We start from the raw sequence: 15,862 nt of genomic DNA, 5'->3' as shown, positions 1-15,862 counted from the left end.
ATAGATTTTTATAACTTCTTCAAGATTTAGTGGTGTTCTTCATGATCAACCTTTCTTCCCCATCTTCTAAGACATTCTCTACTTTGGAGGCTTTTGTAGTCCTTCACTAGTATTTCAACATTCTTTCCATCTCTTTTTGGACTAGGGTTTTTCCGCTATGGTTTTCTATATTTCTCCTCTTTATAGGAGTTGGTTTTGATCAAGTATCTCATTAGGCCTTCCTTTTGGGACCTAAATTCTCTTTTAGTAGCATTTTTTAGTTTTCAGCTACTCCTTAAGTTCATCTTAAGGGGTGTTTGAGTAATAAGTTGTTTTCTTATTAACTCTAGTTTTCTTAACAAAAAATTTAGGCATATAATAATCAAAACTTTTATTAATTATTATCATACAACTAGGTTAGTTTCCTATTAAGGTTTTGAATCCCTTTTATAAAGATTCATATGTCTTTATAATTAACACTTTTTTCTTGAATAACAATTCTCTTTTTCCTCATCAAAAATGTCTCGTCTATGGAGTTGTGAATTCCAACCTTTAAATATTTTCTCCTCTCTTTCAATGAAAGGTGTTTGCATGATGTACTTCTTAGGAGTTGTAGGTTGATCTTTCCTCAACTCCAACATCATTCACAAGTCATCTTCTTCAATTGTAGGTTCACAAATATGTTCATATTCATGCTCTTCCTCTTTTTTTCATACCACATAGATGAAACTTCATGACATCTTCATTCTTTCTCACATCTAAATGATTCTCATCATATCTTTTCTATTGAATCACTTTTATCTTTTGCAACTCAGCTTTGATTTCATCCACTTACTTCTTCAAACCTAGTATTCTATCTATTTCATTTGTCTTGCTCTAATTTTATCAAGTCTAGGAATCCTATGAATCCATCCAATCAAAAAATTCATCTTCTTCTTCCTCTTATCCATAATCATGTACTCATATAACAAAATTCACTAATCCAAGCTCCTGGTGCAAACTGCCTCACATTTAGTGGTTTGTATAAACTCTTAGGAACTCTTACTATAACACAATTGATGAAGGACATCTCTGATTCTAATTATTAAGAAGTGACACCACCCTTACAAATTCTTATCCCAAGAAATAACAAAATGGACATAAAGAGAAGAAAAATTTCTTTACAAGAATATATTAATATTTAAAGACATCAACCTTTTTAAAATATCATAAAGCTTCCAATATTAGAGCTTACAAACTAAGAGCCTCAAACTAGCTTACAAACTAAGAGATTCCACCGAGATATCTTCCACATATAGCTGAGAACCAAAGAGCTTCCACCATAAGAGCCTCTATCTCAAGATCTTTAGCAAGAGATTCTAACTAAGATCTTACACTCAAAGAGCTTGATTACAATTGTTCATATGCCTTTCTTATATAGGCATTTACCACGAGTGCTATTACAAACACAACCAATGTAGAATAAAATATAAATGCAACTACATTACAAAATTTATTGTATTCCGTTGTAACTACAACTAAGAGCCACTACATAGTCAAATTAGAAAATTACATTACCTTTGTGAGAAAAAAAAAATATATTAAATACATGATTTAGGGAACTTTTCACAAACTTCAAAAAGACCACCTAAACACATCGATAGATGAAATGATATTTTATTTATATTTTTTCATTTTATTCAACCTATGCACCTTGGTAAACAAAAATACCATTTTCACGTCTTCTTCTTTTTTTAAAAAAAAATTCTCGTCTATTTTTTTCACTTTCTCTATTCACTAATTTTTCAATTTAAAAAAAAAAATTCTTTCACATCCCATTTTAGTTTGGCATCACTTTGTTGTGCTAAACAGTTGATACCCTTTTCCTAAGGTATATGACCTATTTGAATAAATATAATGTGTAAGAGTGTTTTGTAAGATAGATCTAAAGTCAAGCTACATCAACATCACATCCATGAGGCTAATATCCATTGCAAAATAAATCATACCCATTTTAGCCACAATGAGAATATAGTTGTATTATTTGGACTAACATACTATACTCTAGAATAATTTATTTTTTTGTTCCTAAATAATATCAATTATTATATTCCAAGTCGATGGAGGCACATGTGAGTACTATTGTATCTCCCAGATAATAAATAGTATGTCAATTTTGTGAAGTGTGAGTTTTCTTAGACAATGGTAATATAGATGGAGTATATTATATTTCAGGAGGCTATTGTAGTAGATTCCTCTATTTGAGGATATTTTATAGTGGCTTTGTATAACCAATGTGACATTGGTTACTTAATTCATGCGTTTAACGAGATGTTATTATTGATTTGTGAATGAAGTTTCTAGGTTTGAATATGCTACAACTTATCATGAAAGGAAAGAAAAGAAATCAATGTGATCAAAGTAGTTTTACTGAAAATTTCAAGACCTTAAGGATAATTTGACTAGTTCACCTATCTTAGTAGTATCAAACAAATTATGCAATTTTATAGTGTGTACAGGTGCATATCATGATGGTATTAGAGAAACTATATACAATAGGGAAATGGTGTGGTATGTGACAACAATAAGATATTGGATCATAAGCTAAGCTAACCCACCCAAAAATAAGAAGTGGTAGTAGTGTAGAAAAATATGTGCTAGAGAAATTTCTTATTAAGCCTTATGTTTAAATTGTATAGTGATTAACAAATTGAATTACATATAAAAGGATTTCAAACTAAATCTTCATATAAATACGATGAATTAGGTAAAATATTTAATCAAATGAATTTCTCTAACTATTTATTCTAAGGTCAAAGTCATCGAAATTAAAAGAAATTCACAAATTAGTATCAACTTTCTTACTCAACATCTATTATAAATTGAATAACAAAATATTTTTTAACTAATGTATATTAAACCCTATAATATTTTGATTCTTACATCTTGCATTGTCACATAGAATGAAATAAAATTGTAAACATGTTAGCTTCTATAGTTGTTTAAATTTAATGAGATGGAAAAGTAGTATGACATGATTGATTGCTTCAAAATTCTATTTCCCATTATACTAGTCACATTAACATGGTTTAATGTATATACTTTGTTCAAAATGCCAGTGATGACAATGCCCTGATAGAGACATCTTTAATCCGAGTCAAGAAAATAGTCATATATTCATATTTAAAGTGTGATTACATGGGGCTTTTAAACTTTTTTCTTACTTGTTTTATAGATATACAATGGTCAATCATTTCAAAAATAATGAATTAACAATTTTAATATTGTATACATCCCAATTTGAGTAATTACACCACATTGGCTAAAACATAGTATCATCACTTGGAAACAAAATGTGGTCACATCATGTTTAAATAGTATAAACACATGATGACTTCAAATGTATTTAAAAATTATTTTATAGTTTTGAAGTGGAAGTTCTATGATTTTTTTGTTTAGATTTTAGAAGTTAAATAGAATAGGAGTATCAAATTAATTCTTCAAAAATAAAATTAATTTTTCACCCAAATAGGGCAGAGTGGTGGATACAAAGAGATGGCTTCTCTATCCAATCACATAGTGGAATGAACCAAATAACTATGGAGACAATGGAATTGTGTGAGCATGTAATAGATTATATCACTTTCTATTGAAATAAAGAACGAAATAATAGAAACTTGTAAATATATACAACCAATATATCTTACTATTTAAAAAAAAAAAAAAAAAAGCTACATCAATGCAAGGTTATGCACAAACTTGCATTGCCTAGAGCAATCACTCATCTACAGGGTAACAAGATTTAATACCAAATCTCTCTCATGAAATAGAGTATACAAAGGATAATTTTTTTTGTAAATATGACCAATGTATATGCCCCACTACGAGCTTTGTCTTAGATTACATACGCATCACTGAAATTGAAAAACATTCATTCCTTTTATAAATTAGGAAACTTAATAGATAAGTTAACTTGTCCTTCTTTAAAAGATAACTTCACCACTAAGTTATGAGGTGGACACAAAATAAGATTTTTGACTAATGATTGACCTGCTTGGAATAGATGAGACATATTTCAAAAAAATCTAATTTAACAAATGAGTAAATTCCAAAACTCCCCTTTGTCCTAAGCCATTAAAACAAGCTATATAAGGCTTGATCCAAAAAAACAATGTCTAAATCCTTTCTTAATCACTAAAATTTTCAAATGGTTATAGGCTTGGTGAAGATGTTTGCGAACTACTTCCCACACCTACAAAACTCCATATATATTTAACCAATTTCAACTTGTTCATGAATAAACTTTTATTTATTTTTATATGTTTACTTCTAACATGAAAATAAGTATTTTTTATAAAAGAAATGAGAGACATATTACCATGAAATATGGTGGTTGGTTCGACTTGTTCTTCCTTTATATCAAGTAAGATCCTATTATCACGAAATATGGTGATTGCTTTCACTTTTTCTTCCTTCAAATTAGGTAAGATCCTTATCAACCAAACCACTTGACACACTGCTTCATTTTCTACAATAAATCTAGCCTCGGTTGTAGATTGGAAAACTATGGGTTGCCTCTTGGAAGACTAAGAAATTAGTCGACATCCCATGTGAAAACCATATTCAAAATTACTTTTTCTATCATCTAGACTTCCAACCCAATCACTATATGTATAGCCAACTATCCAAAAAACACTTTCAGTCATATATAAAATACCATATCCTTTGGTTCCTTTCTTATACCTTAAGGTTCTCTTACCTACTTGCCAATGAGTCTCCTTTGGTTTTTTCATAAACCTTGAAATCAAGCTCACTACATGCATAAAATAAGTTCTAGTTTTTGTTAAGTACATCAAACTTCCATCCAAACTCTTAGACATAGTTGGATCTACACTATTGTTGTTGGAGATTCATTATTGTTCAATATTCTAAACATTTCCAAAATATGATATACATACTTCTCTTGAGAATTAAAAATGCCATCATCCATTTTCTAAAATCTATGCCAAAAAAGTATCCCAAGATTCATAAATCCTTCATTTCAAACACATCATTCATAGCTTGTTTGAAATCAGAAATAAAGAAATCATTATCCCTAGAAAAAATCAAATTATCAACATAGAAGACAATAATTAAAATCTTACCATCTAATGCCTTAATTTAAAGAGTAGGGTCACCATCGCTTTTGCTAAATCTATTGCTAAACAAATAAGAGTCAATCTTGCTATACCATGCTCTTGGAACTTTTTTCAACCCATAAAGATCTCTCTTCAACCTATATAGTTTACTTTCTTCACCCAGAGCTTCATAACCAGGTGGTTAATAGACATCAACTTCTTCTTTCAATAGACCATTAAGGAATGTAGATCTCACATCCATTTGAAATACCTTACACTCATGTTGGGCTGCAATTTCTATGAAAACACACATAGTTTTCATCCTTGCAATAGGTGCATATGTCTCATCATATTCTCTTCCAAACAGTTGTTTGAATCTATTGACCACCAAACATGCTTTATGCTTATCTACTTTTCCATTAGCATTACACATGGTTTTATACACCCATTTCACCCCAATAAATTTCTTGTTTGGAGTAAAATTAGTTAGCTCCCAAGTTTCATTTCTTTCTATTGCATCTACCTCCTTATGCATGGCCTTACACCATTTTTCTTATTTAATGGTTTATTCAAATTAAACTAGATCACTATGAGAAAATAATGTAAAATTACAAGTTTCGTAAAAATCATTATACCTTTCATCTTGGTATATTTCTTTAATACTTTTAGTTTTTCTTGGTAGAAGGAAGGTGATAGTAGGATCTAAAATCTCACTACTAATGTTTTTTTGTGCAAGTTGAATCTAAAGATTTTTTGGAACTATCAAAAAATCTTTGTGTGTTAATGTGGAGTTGTCCGGACCTATCTTGAGCTGAATGACTAGCTATCTCTAGTTGTTTTCCTTTTAGCTAATTTCTATTAGGAGCAATCAAGAGGTTTAGAGCCTTCAATTTTTGCTACTACTTCTTCTCATTCATCATCTACCTCATCATCTTTATAGATAATAGGAACTTTACGTGACGTTCTAGATGATTCATCCACCAAGCTATCCCATGACTTATTCTCTAATCAACATCTCTTGAAATGAAAATCTTCTTGGTAATAGGGTTATATAATCTATATGCCTTAGATTATAAACTATAACATGTGAAAAAAATATTTCTCACCTTTATCATCAAATTTATTTCTTTTCTCCTATAGTACATGTGCATATTCTACACTCTCAAGTGTTCAACTATCCATTTATGCATTACCCATTCTTTAAGAGGTATCTTATCATAGACCTTTTTTATAGTACTTCAATTTATCATGTAAATAGTTGTTGCTACAACATCTCTCCAATATTCAGTCAAAAACCCTTTTCTTTAAACATACTTATTTCTATCTCAATGATAGTTTTATTATTTCTTTCTTTAAGACACTCCACTTTTTTGTGGAGTACAACTAGTTGTTAGCTCATTCCTTATAACATTTTGGCTACAAAAAAATTCAAAAAAAGAACATTAAAGGTATACTTTCCTCCTCTATTAGACCTTAGGACTTTAATGTTATGTCCACTTCTATTTTCAACCTAGGCTTTAAACTTTAGAGACTTATCAAAAGCTTCAATATTTTTATATAAAAAATATACCCATGTTCTATAACTGAAATCATCAATAAAGGTCATAAAATAAATACTCCCTCCTATGTAGGTAACTTTCATAGGGCCTACCAAATTAGTATGCAACAACTCTATTGATTCTATGGCCCTTGTGGAATTACCAAATTTAAAGGGAAACCTATGTTGCTTACGCAAAATGCAAGCCTCAAACTTGCTACTCGACTCTCCAATAGTTAGAAACCCATCTAATATTCTTTTCTTGGATAAAAAATTCAAACCAACATAGCCATGATGTTCATACCTTAAATAGCATAACATGTAAGTGTCTTAAATCATCCTTTTAAAAGTTGATTTCTATTGTATCATTGTACAAACTAGCTTGGGAGGCGTAGCAATAGATTGAGAGCTAAAACATGTATTAATCTTTAATAAAAACATCCAATTCTTTGTCATTTGGACTACTGCAATGACTTTCTTTCACCCATATTTCTCATGAATGACACAGTTATCACTCTACAAGAGCACATTGTCTAACACTCATAAGATTATTCTTAATACTGGGGGAAAAATAATTTTTTTGAATCTCTTTTGTCTCTCCTTACTTAGTATTGATCATAACAGTTCCCTTGCCACATTAGGAAAAGTTACATTATTCTCCATCTTGATTTTAGACTTCTGTTTTTAATCAATGAAAGAAAACATACTTTCATTACCACTCATGTGATTACTACAACCTTTTTTCAAGTACCAAGCTTTAGGCCTTCCTTCTTCAATAATATTGCACATAATAAAGGTTGTACTATTATTTATTACTCTAACATTTTCATAATTCCAAAACTTGTGGTAATAATAGCATTGAATGTTGCTCTTAGTAGAGCTTCTCTTTCTTCTTCCTCCTTGGGCACTACTTTGAGAGATGCTTGTTGAAGTTTCTCCTCCAACATTTATTTTTCTGGAGCCACAATGATTTCTTCCTCTGGAACCATCTCCAAAGCTGCTTTTTTCTCTCCCCTTGCCTCTTGCAATTGCTTGTGCTCTGAAAGAGATCTCTTGAGAATAATTTACCAATCCATTAAAATAGTGCTCATGAGTATGTAAATATCCCATCAACTCATCGATTTTCAATACGGACAAGTCTTTTGACTATTCAATAGAAATCAGAAGCATATAAAACTTTTGAGGTAAACTCCTCAAGATCTTCTCCACAACTCTTTTTCTTCAGTCCCTTTTCCATTAGCTTTCAACTAATTTAACAAAGTGGAGACTCTTGTGCTAAACTTTGAAATAGATCAATTTTCTTTCATAAGAAGAGATTCAAACTCTCTTCAAATCATTTGCAACTTCACAACATGAACTTCATAACTCCCTTTGAATGTGGTTTTGAGAATATCTCAAGCTTCTTTGGAATAACTAGCTACTTCTATTCTCAAAAATAAGTGCTTTGTCAAGATTGGTCCAATAATGCTCATTGCCTTAGCATATTTTCTTGTTGTCTCTGTCAATTAAGCATTCTTGTTGTTTGTGAGGGTAGCAAACTGAACAAGGTATGTGGTATTTGTGAACGAATTCTTCACAATATCCGACAAGTCATTTTCTATCATTATCATAGTCATTTTTCTTCCCCATACATGATAGTTATCTCTATTAAAGGACAGTCTTTTCTGCCAAAACTTTCTATCATCTCTGGCCATGCTCTTTTCTGCCAAAACTTTCTATCATCTCTAGCCAAAACTGAACAAGGTTTCCATGAACATCCAATCCAATAACCTCTCTTGAGTATCCATGTGAGGAAGGTGTTGTAATTGGATAATTGAAAAACAAAGAAGTATATTTTTATGATCACTAAGAACTTCCAATCACAGGCACTTTTTTGACATTGAGCATGAGATAAGGTGACAGACATAGTGATTCCTCAACCATCAAGGATCACTTTTATTTGTGAAATCAAAGTAATGACATATATAAGGGAGTACCTTGGCTAGGGTTTTATCTTTTTCAAAAAATAGATAAAGAAATCAATTATAGCATGAAAAAAAATTTAGCCTCTAGAAACTATCACATTTTTAGTAGGGAATGAGAATTCTCTTTGACCTACACTGACTCATTTCTTCATTAGACCATGTCTACTTGATTGCAAACAATTAAAAAATGATGAGGATTTAAAACATATAGTTCTTGAATTTCTTAAGAAATTGTTTTGAATATCTAATCGTGGCTTTTTAAAGAGTTTTAATGTTTATCTACTATAATTTCTACTGAATTTGTTTATGTATAGTTTATAACTTATGGAAAAAAAATTTAATTATAAGTCGATAGGATTTATTATTATAGTTAATAGGGCTTTCAAAAGATTTTTTTGACATTTAGATGATTATACTATTGTGAACTTCTTCTATGCTTACAAGTTTCAAATAATATGTCCATAATCTTTTAGGAAAAAAAATCTATAAAACAATAAATTCATTATTATTACTTTCTTATTGTATCTATGATAATTTAATGAATTTTATTACTTGAAATAACTAATATATATTTTAGAGCTACAATTAAGTATTTCTTTCCTAAATTCACAATAGTAAAATAATCTTTATTATTAAATTCTTCAATAAAATAATATGAAATAAATATCTTAGTAATTTAATTAAATATTCTTTCTCAAATAAACATTTTTTTCTTGGGAAATAAGAAAAACCATAGTCTATTCAATTTGAAGTGGTCTTGGAACAAAGAATCAAAAGAGGTGGTTAACTATTGGAAGCCCACAAGCTCTCATCACTCTATCTCTAAGATACAGTGACAATCTATTTTTAACTAGAATGGTCCATCCGGAAGGACATAATATATACTCTTTGAAAGACAAAACAAAAGATGCCAAATTAGTAATTATGGGCATAATCTACTTGTTTTATAGGAATGTTTGAAGACTAAAATCTTAAAGTTTTGACTATGAATCCTAAAAATCATTGTCTTATCCTATATTTATTTGATTGAGAAGTGCTCAATATTCTAGGCTAATGGAATGTGTTAAAAATTATGAAACTCAACCTATTGATATTTTCTATAATATAAGATGTCTTTCAAGGAAGGTTTGGATCTTTTTCTTGATCCAAGGGTATAAGATGTTTCACTTCCACATGTTTTCTATGCTAAACCATTTAGAAGAAATGATTTTCCCTATTTCTTGTATCAGATTTTATCCTATCTTTCTATTTGTGTGGAAAAATCCAAAGTGAAAGGGTCACCCCCAAAACAGCAAGGGAATTTTTATAGAGAAATCTACTACCTCAAAAATCCCTTCATTTAGTGGTCAACTTGAACAATCTTATTTTCCCACCTATTTCTTCTTTAGTGAAACAAACCCATACCCTATATACCCCTAAAACCTCTTCTAGCTAAGGGCTAAGAATAGGAAAGAGGATGCCCTAAGAAACAAAATAATATCATGGATATGAATGTCACTTAAGATTTTTCAAATGAGTCATATTGGGCATGTATAGTTGATTGGACTCCTATTAATTCTACCAAAATTTTCACCGCTATATCCCATAGGTCTATCCAATTCACTCCCTAGACTATTATTGATTAAGTTAGTATAGAGATCACAAAGTGTCTCACGAGTTTTTTCTAAGCCATATTCATAAAAAAGATGATGATACTACCAACTTTGACACTCTGGAATTACACTTGAACAAAATAACTTGTTTCTATGAAGGATCAAGTGTAGTGAGTATATGATTACTGTTATAGATACCTATTGCCCATAGAAAAGTAAATAAATTTGAGGCTATTGCAGAAGATTAAACAACAATTGTTAGAGATGAAGTTTGGTAGGAGTCTGGCTAGGTTTTGGGTAACATATTACATAATTGGAAGTAACTAGAAAAACAAGTGCTTGATATTTGCAAGAAAAGTTACCTTGAAAGAAGATAAAAATGAAATTCTTGAGACCCTCATTTCTATGAAGAAATCCCAAGATCATCTTGGTAATCAAATTAAATATTTGGCATGTTAGTAAATGTCTCTCCACAAAAAGATGGAGGTTGATATTGGCGGTATCAAGCATTAGATGAAACACTAAAAATAGGAGAATAAAAAGGTAGGAGATCCAATGTAAAGAAGAGGGAATTCTACATACTTCTTAGGGGATGAGTAAAATGTTTTGTCACCCCCTCAAGAAGTCCCTCCTGAACCAACTCAAGGAGTTGTTAAAGTGGCCTTCTCATAATTTGTTCCATTTTTTATAGGGGTGGTGTGTGTTAGGCACTCAATGTTGGTTACTAATATTTGCAAGTTTTGGCTATTAGCATTTTATGATGGTTGGATATAGTTGGTGGGTGGTTGTTGGTTAATGCTAGTTGGTATGATTGGCTAGGTTATTTTAGTTTATTTTTTATGGTTATAGCTTGTTGGTTTGTTCTTTGTGATTTAAGTGGTTGTTGGGATTTTTTTTTTTTAGTGTTCTAAGCACATTTCTATTTTTTCATATTTTAGTGTTGTTGTTTATTAGCTTTTAGTGTATTTCTATTGTGGTTAAGGTTTTGATGCCCTTGAGCCTATCTCTTTATCTTTGAACTTGACATTATTTTTGTAAGGGTTTGGGTCCTATCCTACTTTAATTACATTCATAAGTATATAACTTAAAAAATTTAATTAAATCAATAAATATAAACAAAAATTTAATGATCAAAGCAATATTTCATTATTAAATCTATTATTTGTATGTATGCATGTATGTATGTTTGTATGCATGTGTATATGTGTATATGTGTGTGTGTCTATCTATCTATACGTACATATGTACATACCTACATACCTACATACATCTATGTCTATATATGTATATGTATATATATATATTTGTGTGTGTGTGTATATATGTAAATACTTTTGTGTATATATGTGTGTGTGTGTGTGTTACATATGTATACATGTATATATATATATATATATATATATATTATATATATACATGTGTGTGTGCGTGCGCGCGCACACACACACGCACAAACACACACTCATATACACATTGCACTCATGGGGACAAATTTAATATTTAGTCTTCATTATATGAATGCTATAAAATATATTTTTGATTTCCTTCAATCTTCTATTATATAATTTTAGTTATTGAATCTTATATCTCCTAGAATTGTTAATTTTTATTTTGCAAGAAACACTTATCATCAATTTTATAAGTAATGAATTGATACCATTGTTCAGTCATGCTTGTAGATTGACTATTTTCTTATTTAATATAATATATTTGAAAATAATATTGTAATATTAAAATCTAGAAAAAATAAAGATAACATAAATATGCATACGTAATATTTATATTAAATCTAGGTAGCATTGAATATTATATAAGTATAAATCTGTTATAATATAATACAAAATAAATATTATATATATATATATATATAATTTTAAAGACAATGTAGTCATAACAAAGGGAAGAGGTTTTCGCGAAATTGGAAAGAGGTTTTTGTGAGAAGTTGAACAATAAGGGGATATTGGAGGAGCGGATTGTGAAGATTCATGCCCTTGTACCTTAAGAGAAAAAGAAAATGAAATCCTTATTGCTCTAGTGTCTATGAAGGATTGAAGGTGAGCTAGAGGAAAGGAAATTGAGAAAGAAACTTAGAGGCTTCTTGTAAGCCTTCTACGCAACCCTCATTGGAGCAGGAATTGAGCAAGTAGCACTCAAATGATGTGGAGTGGTTGATGTGTTGGAGATGTTTAGGCCTGTGCCTTGCTAGTTTTTTCTACCAGTTCGTTTCTGTTGGTCGACTCGCTTAGTTTTTTTTGGTTTTTTTTCCTGTCGGTCTACTAACTTTTTTTTTGGTTTTTTTTCCTGTCGATCTACTAACTTAATTTTTTTTGTGTAGAGTTCTATTTTGTAGGGTCTCACATTGTTCAACCCCTTTCTTTCTGTCCACTAGACATGTATTTTATTTCTATTTAAGATTTTTTGTCCACTTGAAATTGTATTTATTTCTATTTAAGATTTTGATCGCTGACCAGCTTTATAGACTCAGAACTATTACTTCGGTGTTTTTTTTTCTATTTTTTCTATAAATAAATGATATTATCTTATATTTTATTCTCTCTTAAAATTACATAAGTTTTGGTCCTAGATTGCCACCATCATATTTCTACATCTGCAGGTTGTTTTTCGTACGTTTTAACAATTTTATAGACCTTTTATGCCTGTTTAAAAATACATTAGTAAGAAATTTATGAGAATAGATTTCCGAGAAGAGATTTAATGTCTCGAAGACTTTCACAAATGTTCTTGAAACACTATGTAAATCATTGTTCTTGGAATATTCTTCCGATAGATTAATTGTAAGTGTTGTTTGGAGAACCCCTTCCTAAGTGTTCCAGGAAACAGCCGGCTAAAATGGAGGCCAAAAGAAGTATTCAAAACGGCTGTTTGTTGGATCTATAAATAGCCCCTATGTGGAAAGATTAGGGGTTCGGTTAACTATTGAATGGGACACCCGAATAGCTTATGCGCTTCCTTCATAGCAATTTCAAGGGTTCTGGTAAGTTAAGCTATGCCTGGCTTTTAACCATTTTTCGATATCTTTTCCATTGAGAACAATATAATAAACAGCTAACTACTTGAAATGCTATGAATTTTCTGCTCCTACAGTGGCAACTACAAAGCAGATGGGGCAGAGCCGAACTTATGCTTTGTGTACTTCTCATAATTTTATCTCCTAAAATAAAGAAACCCTAAATGATAGAGAACGCGGAAGGAATGGAAACCCTAGGAATGAGAAAGATGGGTGCATACAAACACATACCCGTGACTGCTATACTCGTAGAGTTTCCCTCGGCTGGAGAAGATGATGAGACCCACTTCTGCCTGGCACAGCACAGACAGTTCATGCGCCTTCTTTATCAGCCCACTTCGCCGCTTCGAGAACGTCACCTGCCGATTTGTTCGGTTCTCGATCCTCTTTATTTCTATCTTTCCCCGCCCCATCTATCTGAAAACAGCGAAATCCCATCTAATCACTTGACCAGATCTCAGAAGCAGTTAGAAATAAACAAAAATTAGGGTCAGTGCTCACACAAGAGAAAATACCTAGGCTGGGTATCGATTGTCCTGCTGTCTTCCTCGTACACAGAGTTTCCTCAGAGGAGTATACTACTCTTTTAATCAGATAGTTGTGCCCAGAGTCATTCTGTCGTCGGTTGAGAATAACTAGGGCATCAAAATTCACATTTACAACTGTTGCCCCCACTCGTCTTGTTTCTAATAGCGAGCTAAGGAACGATCTGGGAGGACAAGTAGATTTGGCGATGTTAGAGAGATAGCGGATCAATTATATGGCTGAGGTTCTTTTCACTGATATGTTGATAGTATCTATAAATATTTTGTTCTAAATGGATCGAGGCCCCCACATTCCGATAGGCCACGTGAAGGATTGTCCCACCGTCGAAGTATATTAGCCATGAACATGCGACCTTCCAGTATCTCTGCCTTTTCCACTATAAATTATATCATACGTCCGGTATTCCCTATACCTGGGGTCACCTCTTTCAATGACAAGCTAATATTGGGAAATCGTAGGTTCATAACATTTGTCAGTCATCCACTAGGTACAATTAATAGAATAAGAATATCGTTTAGCACATTAGATTGTTTAGATTATATCCTAGGGGAAGTCAATATCACACCTTTCAATCGAGGTATAGAAATAATGAAAAAGTTCGATTCACGTTTCTTTGGGTAGTATTGTTTTCCCATTAAAATTATTGAAAGCCATGTAGAGGAATGACTACATTGTGCGTCAACAATTAAATCATTTTAGGTTTTGATTATATTAAATTATTAATAAGACTTAATTAGTTAGTACAGTTGAATAATTTTTAATATTTATTGAAAAAAATTGAGTGCATCACTTTTACATCATAAAGTATGAAGTGTTAGAATAGTAAATAAAAAATTAGGGTAATTTTTTCTTTAACAAGAAAAATATTTATAGATGAATAATAACTATAACTTAAAAAGATTGTAAACAAAGATCATATTAGAATCTTGAAATCAATTTTGGTATGTTTAAAATTATTAGAATGATAAATATCACTAAGAAGGCCTAAAAAGAAGGGTCTTCAAAGATGATGTTTGTATAAGCGGATTGTTTGTCCTAAGAGGTATATGTTTTACAATCCCTTTTCAACATGATATTGGACTGAAGTGTTAGAATGAAAAATTTGTGAATGTGCATAATATTAGTAAGATAAATATATAATTGACATAAGTAATGCTAATGAGATGAAGACATGTATTTTTGTAATGATATATCAGTTAAATTGATTGTCATTAATGTCAATGTATGTGTACTTAATTCCTCATGTTCTTGATGCACTCAATCTTGATGGATGTGGAAGTGTATGGGTTGTAAAAGGATGTGTTATGCACAGTGATGCAAAATACTCTGAGAGTTGTTTTTCTATGACATATCTAAGATTGGATAGATTCATTGCAAGTTTAATTCATGTTACAAACTGATTAAGATTTAACATAAAATTATCTTAACAATACAAGAATATCTAGGATTTGTCCTTATTGATATGGTTTATTGGTTGGGACTTAGTGTTAGGTTCAAGGTTTGAAATCATTATCATGTTAGCAAGACAAAATTGCAATCACACAATACTTTGCAATAGAGAAATGGAGTTATTGAATTTTGATGTTTAGTAGAAGATACTCGTAAAGAATATTGAAGACCAACCAATTAGATTGTTGATCAATACAAATAAAATTATTTGAATAATCAATCTCTAATTCCAGGTGGCATGTTGATATTTCCATGTTGATGTGGAAGATGTGTATGATCCATATTGGTCAAGATGATTTAAGATTCACAAAAGCATTTATATACCTAAGGAATGTTGCAATAATTGATTAATAAGTTCAAAAGTTATGCATGTTGATTCAATAAAGTTTATTATTGATATAAGGGTGACATAATCACGATAATCTACTATATTATTTTCATTGATCTCGAATGGTTGGCATATTTTTTAAAAATTTGTACCACATCTCTATAGGAAAAAAGAGTTGAATTATAAGATGTGTAAAGGTTTGAAGACACAACTAAAATAGTGTAACAGTTGATGCAAGATAATGAAAATGGTTGAATTATTTGAGTTGTTTGTCAAATCTATGATGGAATTTTTATTTTTATTGATAGATTAATTTGTGAAGATGTTGAGATGACTAGTATAG

At 30.8% G+C, this 15,862-nt stretch overlaps 1 protein-coding gene across 1 annotated transcript in view; it reads right to left on the bottom strand.

Moving 5' to 3' along the window:
• Nucleotides 1-13,869, bottom strand: part of LOC149537642 (agamous-like MADS-box protein AGL11) — a 152,248-nt gene extending 138,379 nt beyond the window's left edge. Inside the window, exons 1-2 of the mRNA XM_089801391.1 lie at nucleotides 13,712-13,869; nucleotides 13,428-13,613 (exon numbers count right to left, since the gene is read on the bottom strand). Of these exons, the coding sequence (XP_089657517.1) occupies nucleotides 13,428-13,609 (182 nt within the window). The 5' untranslated portion in view covers nucleotides 13,610-13,613; nucleotides 13,712-13,869. The remainder of the gene's footprint in view (nucleotides 1-13,427; nucleotides 13,614-13,711) is intronic.
• Nucleotides 13,870-15,862: the final 1,993 nt, after the last annotated feature.

This window comes from Cupressus sempervirens, chromosome 9, assembly GCF_028749045.1.
Source record: "Cupressus sempervirens isolate cs-2001-9-10 chromosome 9, ASM2874904v1, whole genome shotgun sequence".
Lineage (NCBI taxonomy): Eukaryota > Viridiplantae > Streptophyta > Pinopsida > Cupressales > Cupressaceae > Cupressus > Cupressus sempervirens.
This window is presented reverse-complemented; position numbering and strand designations above follow the sequence as displayed.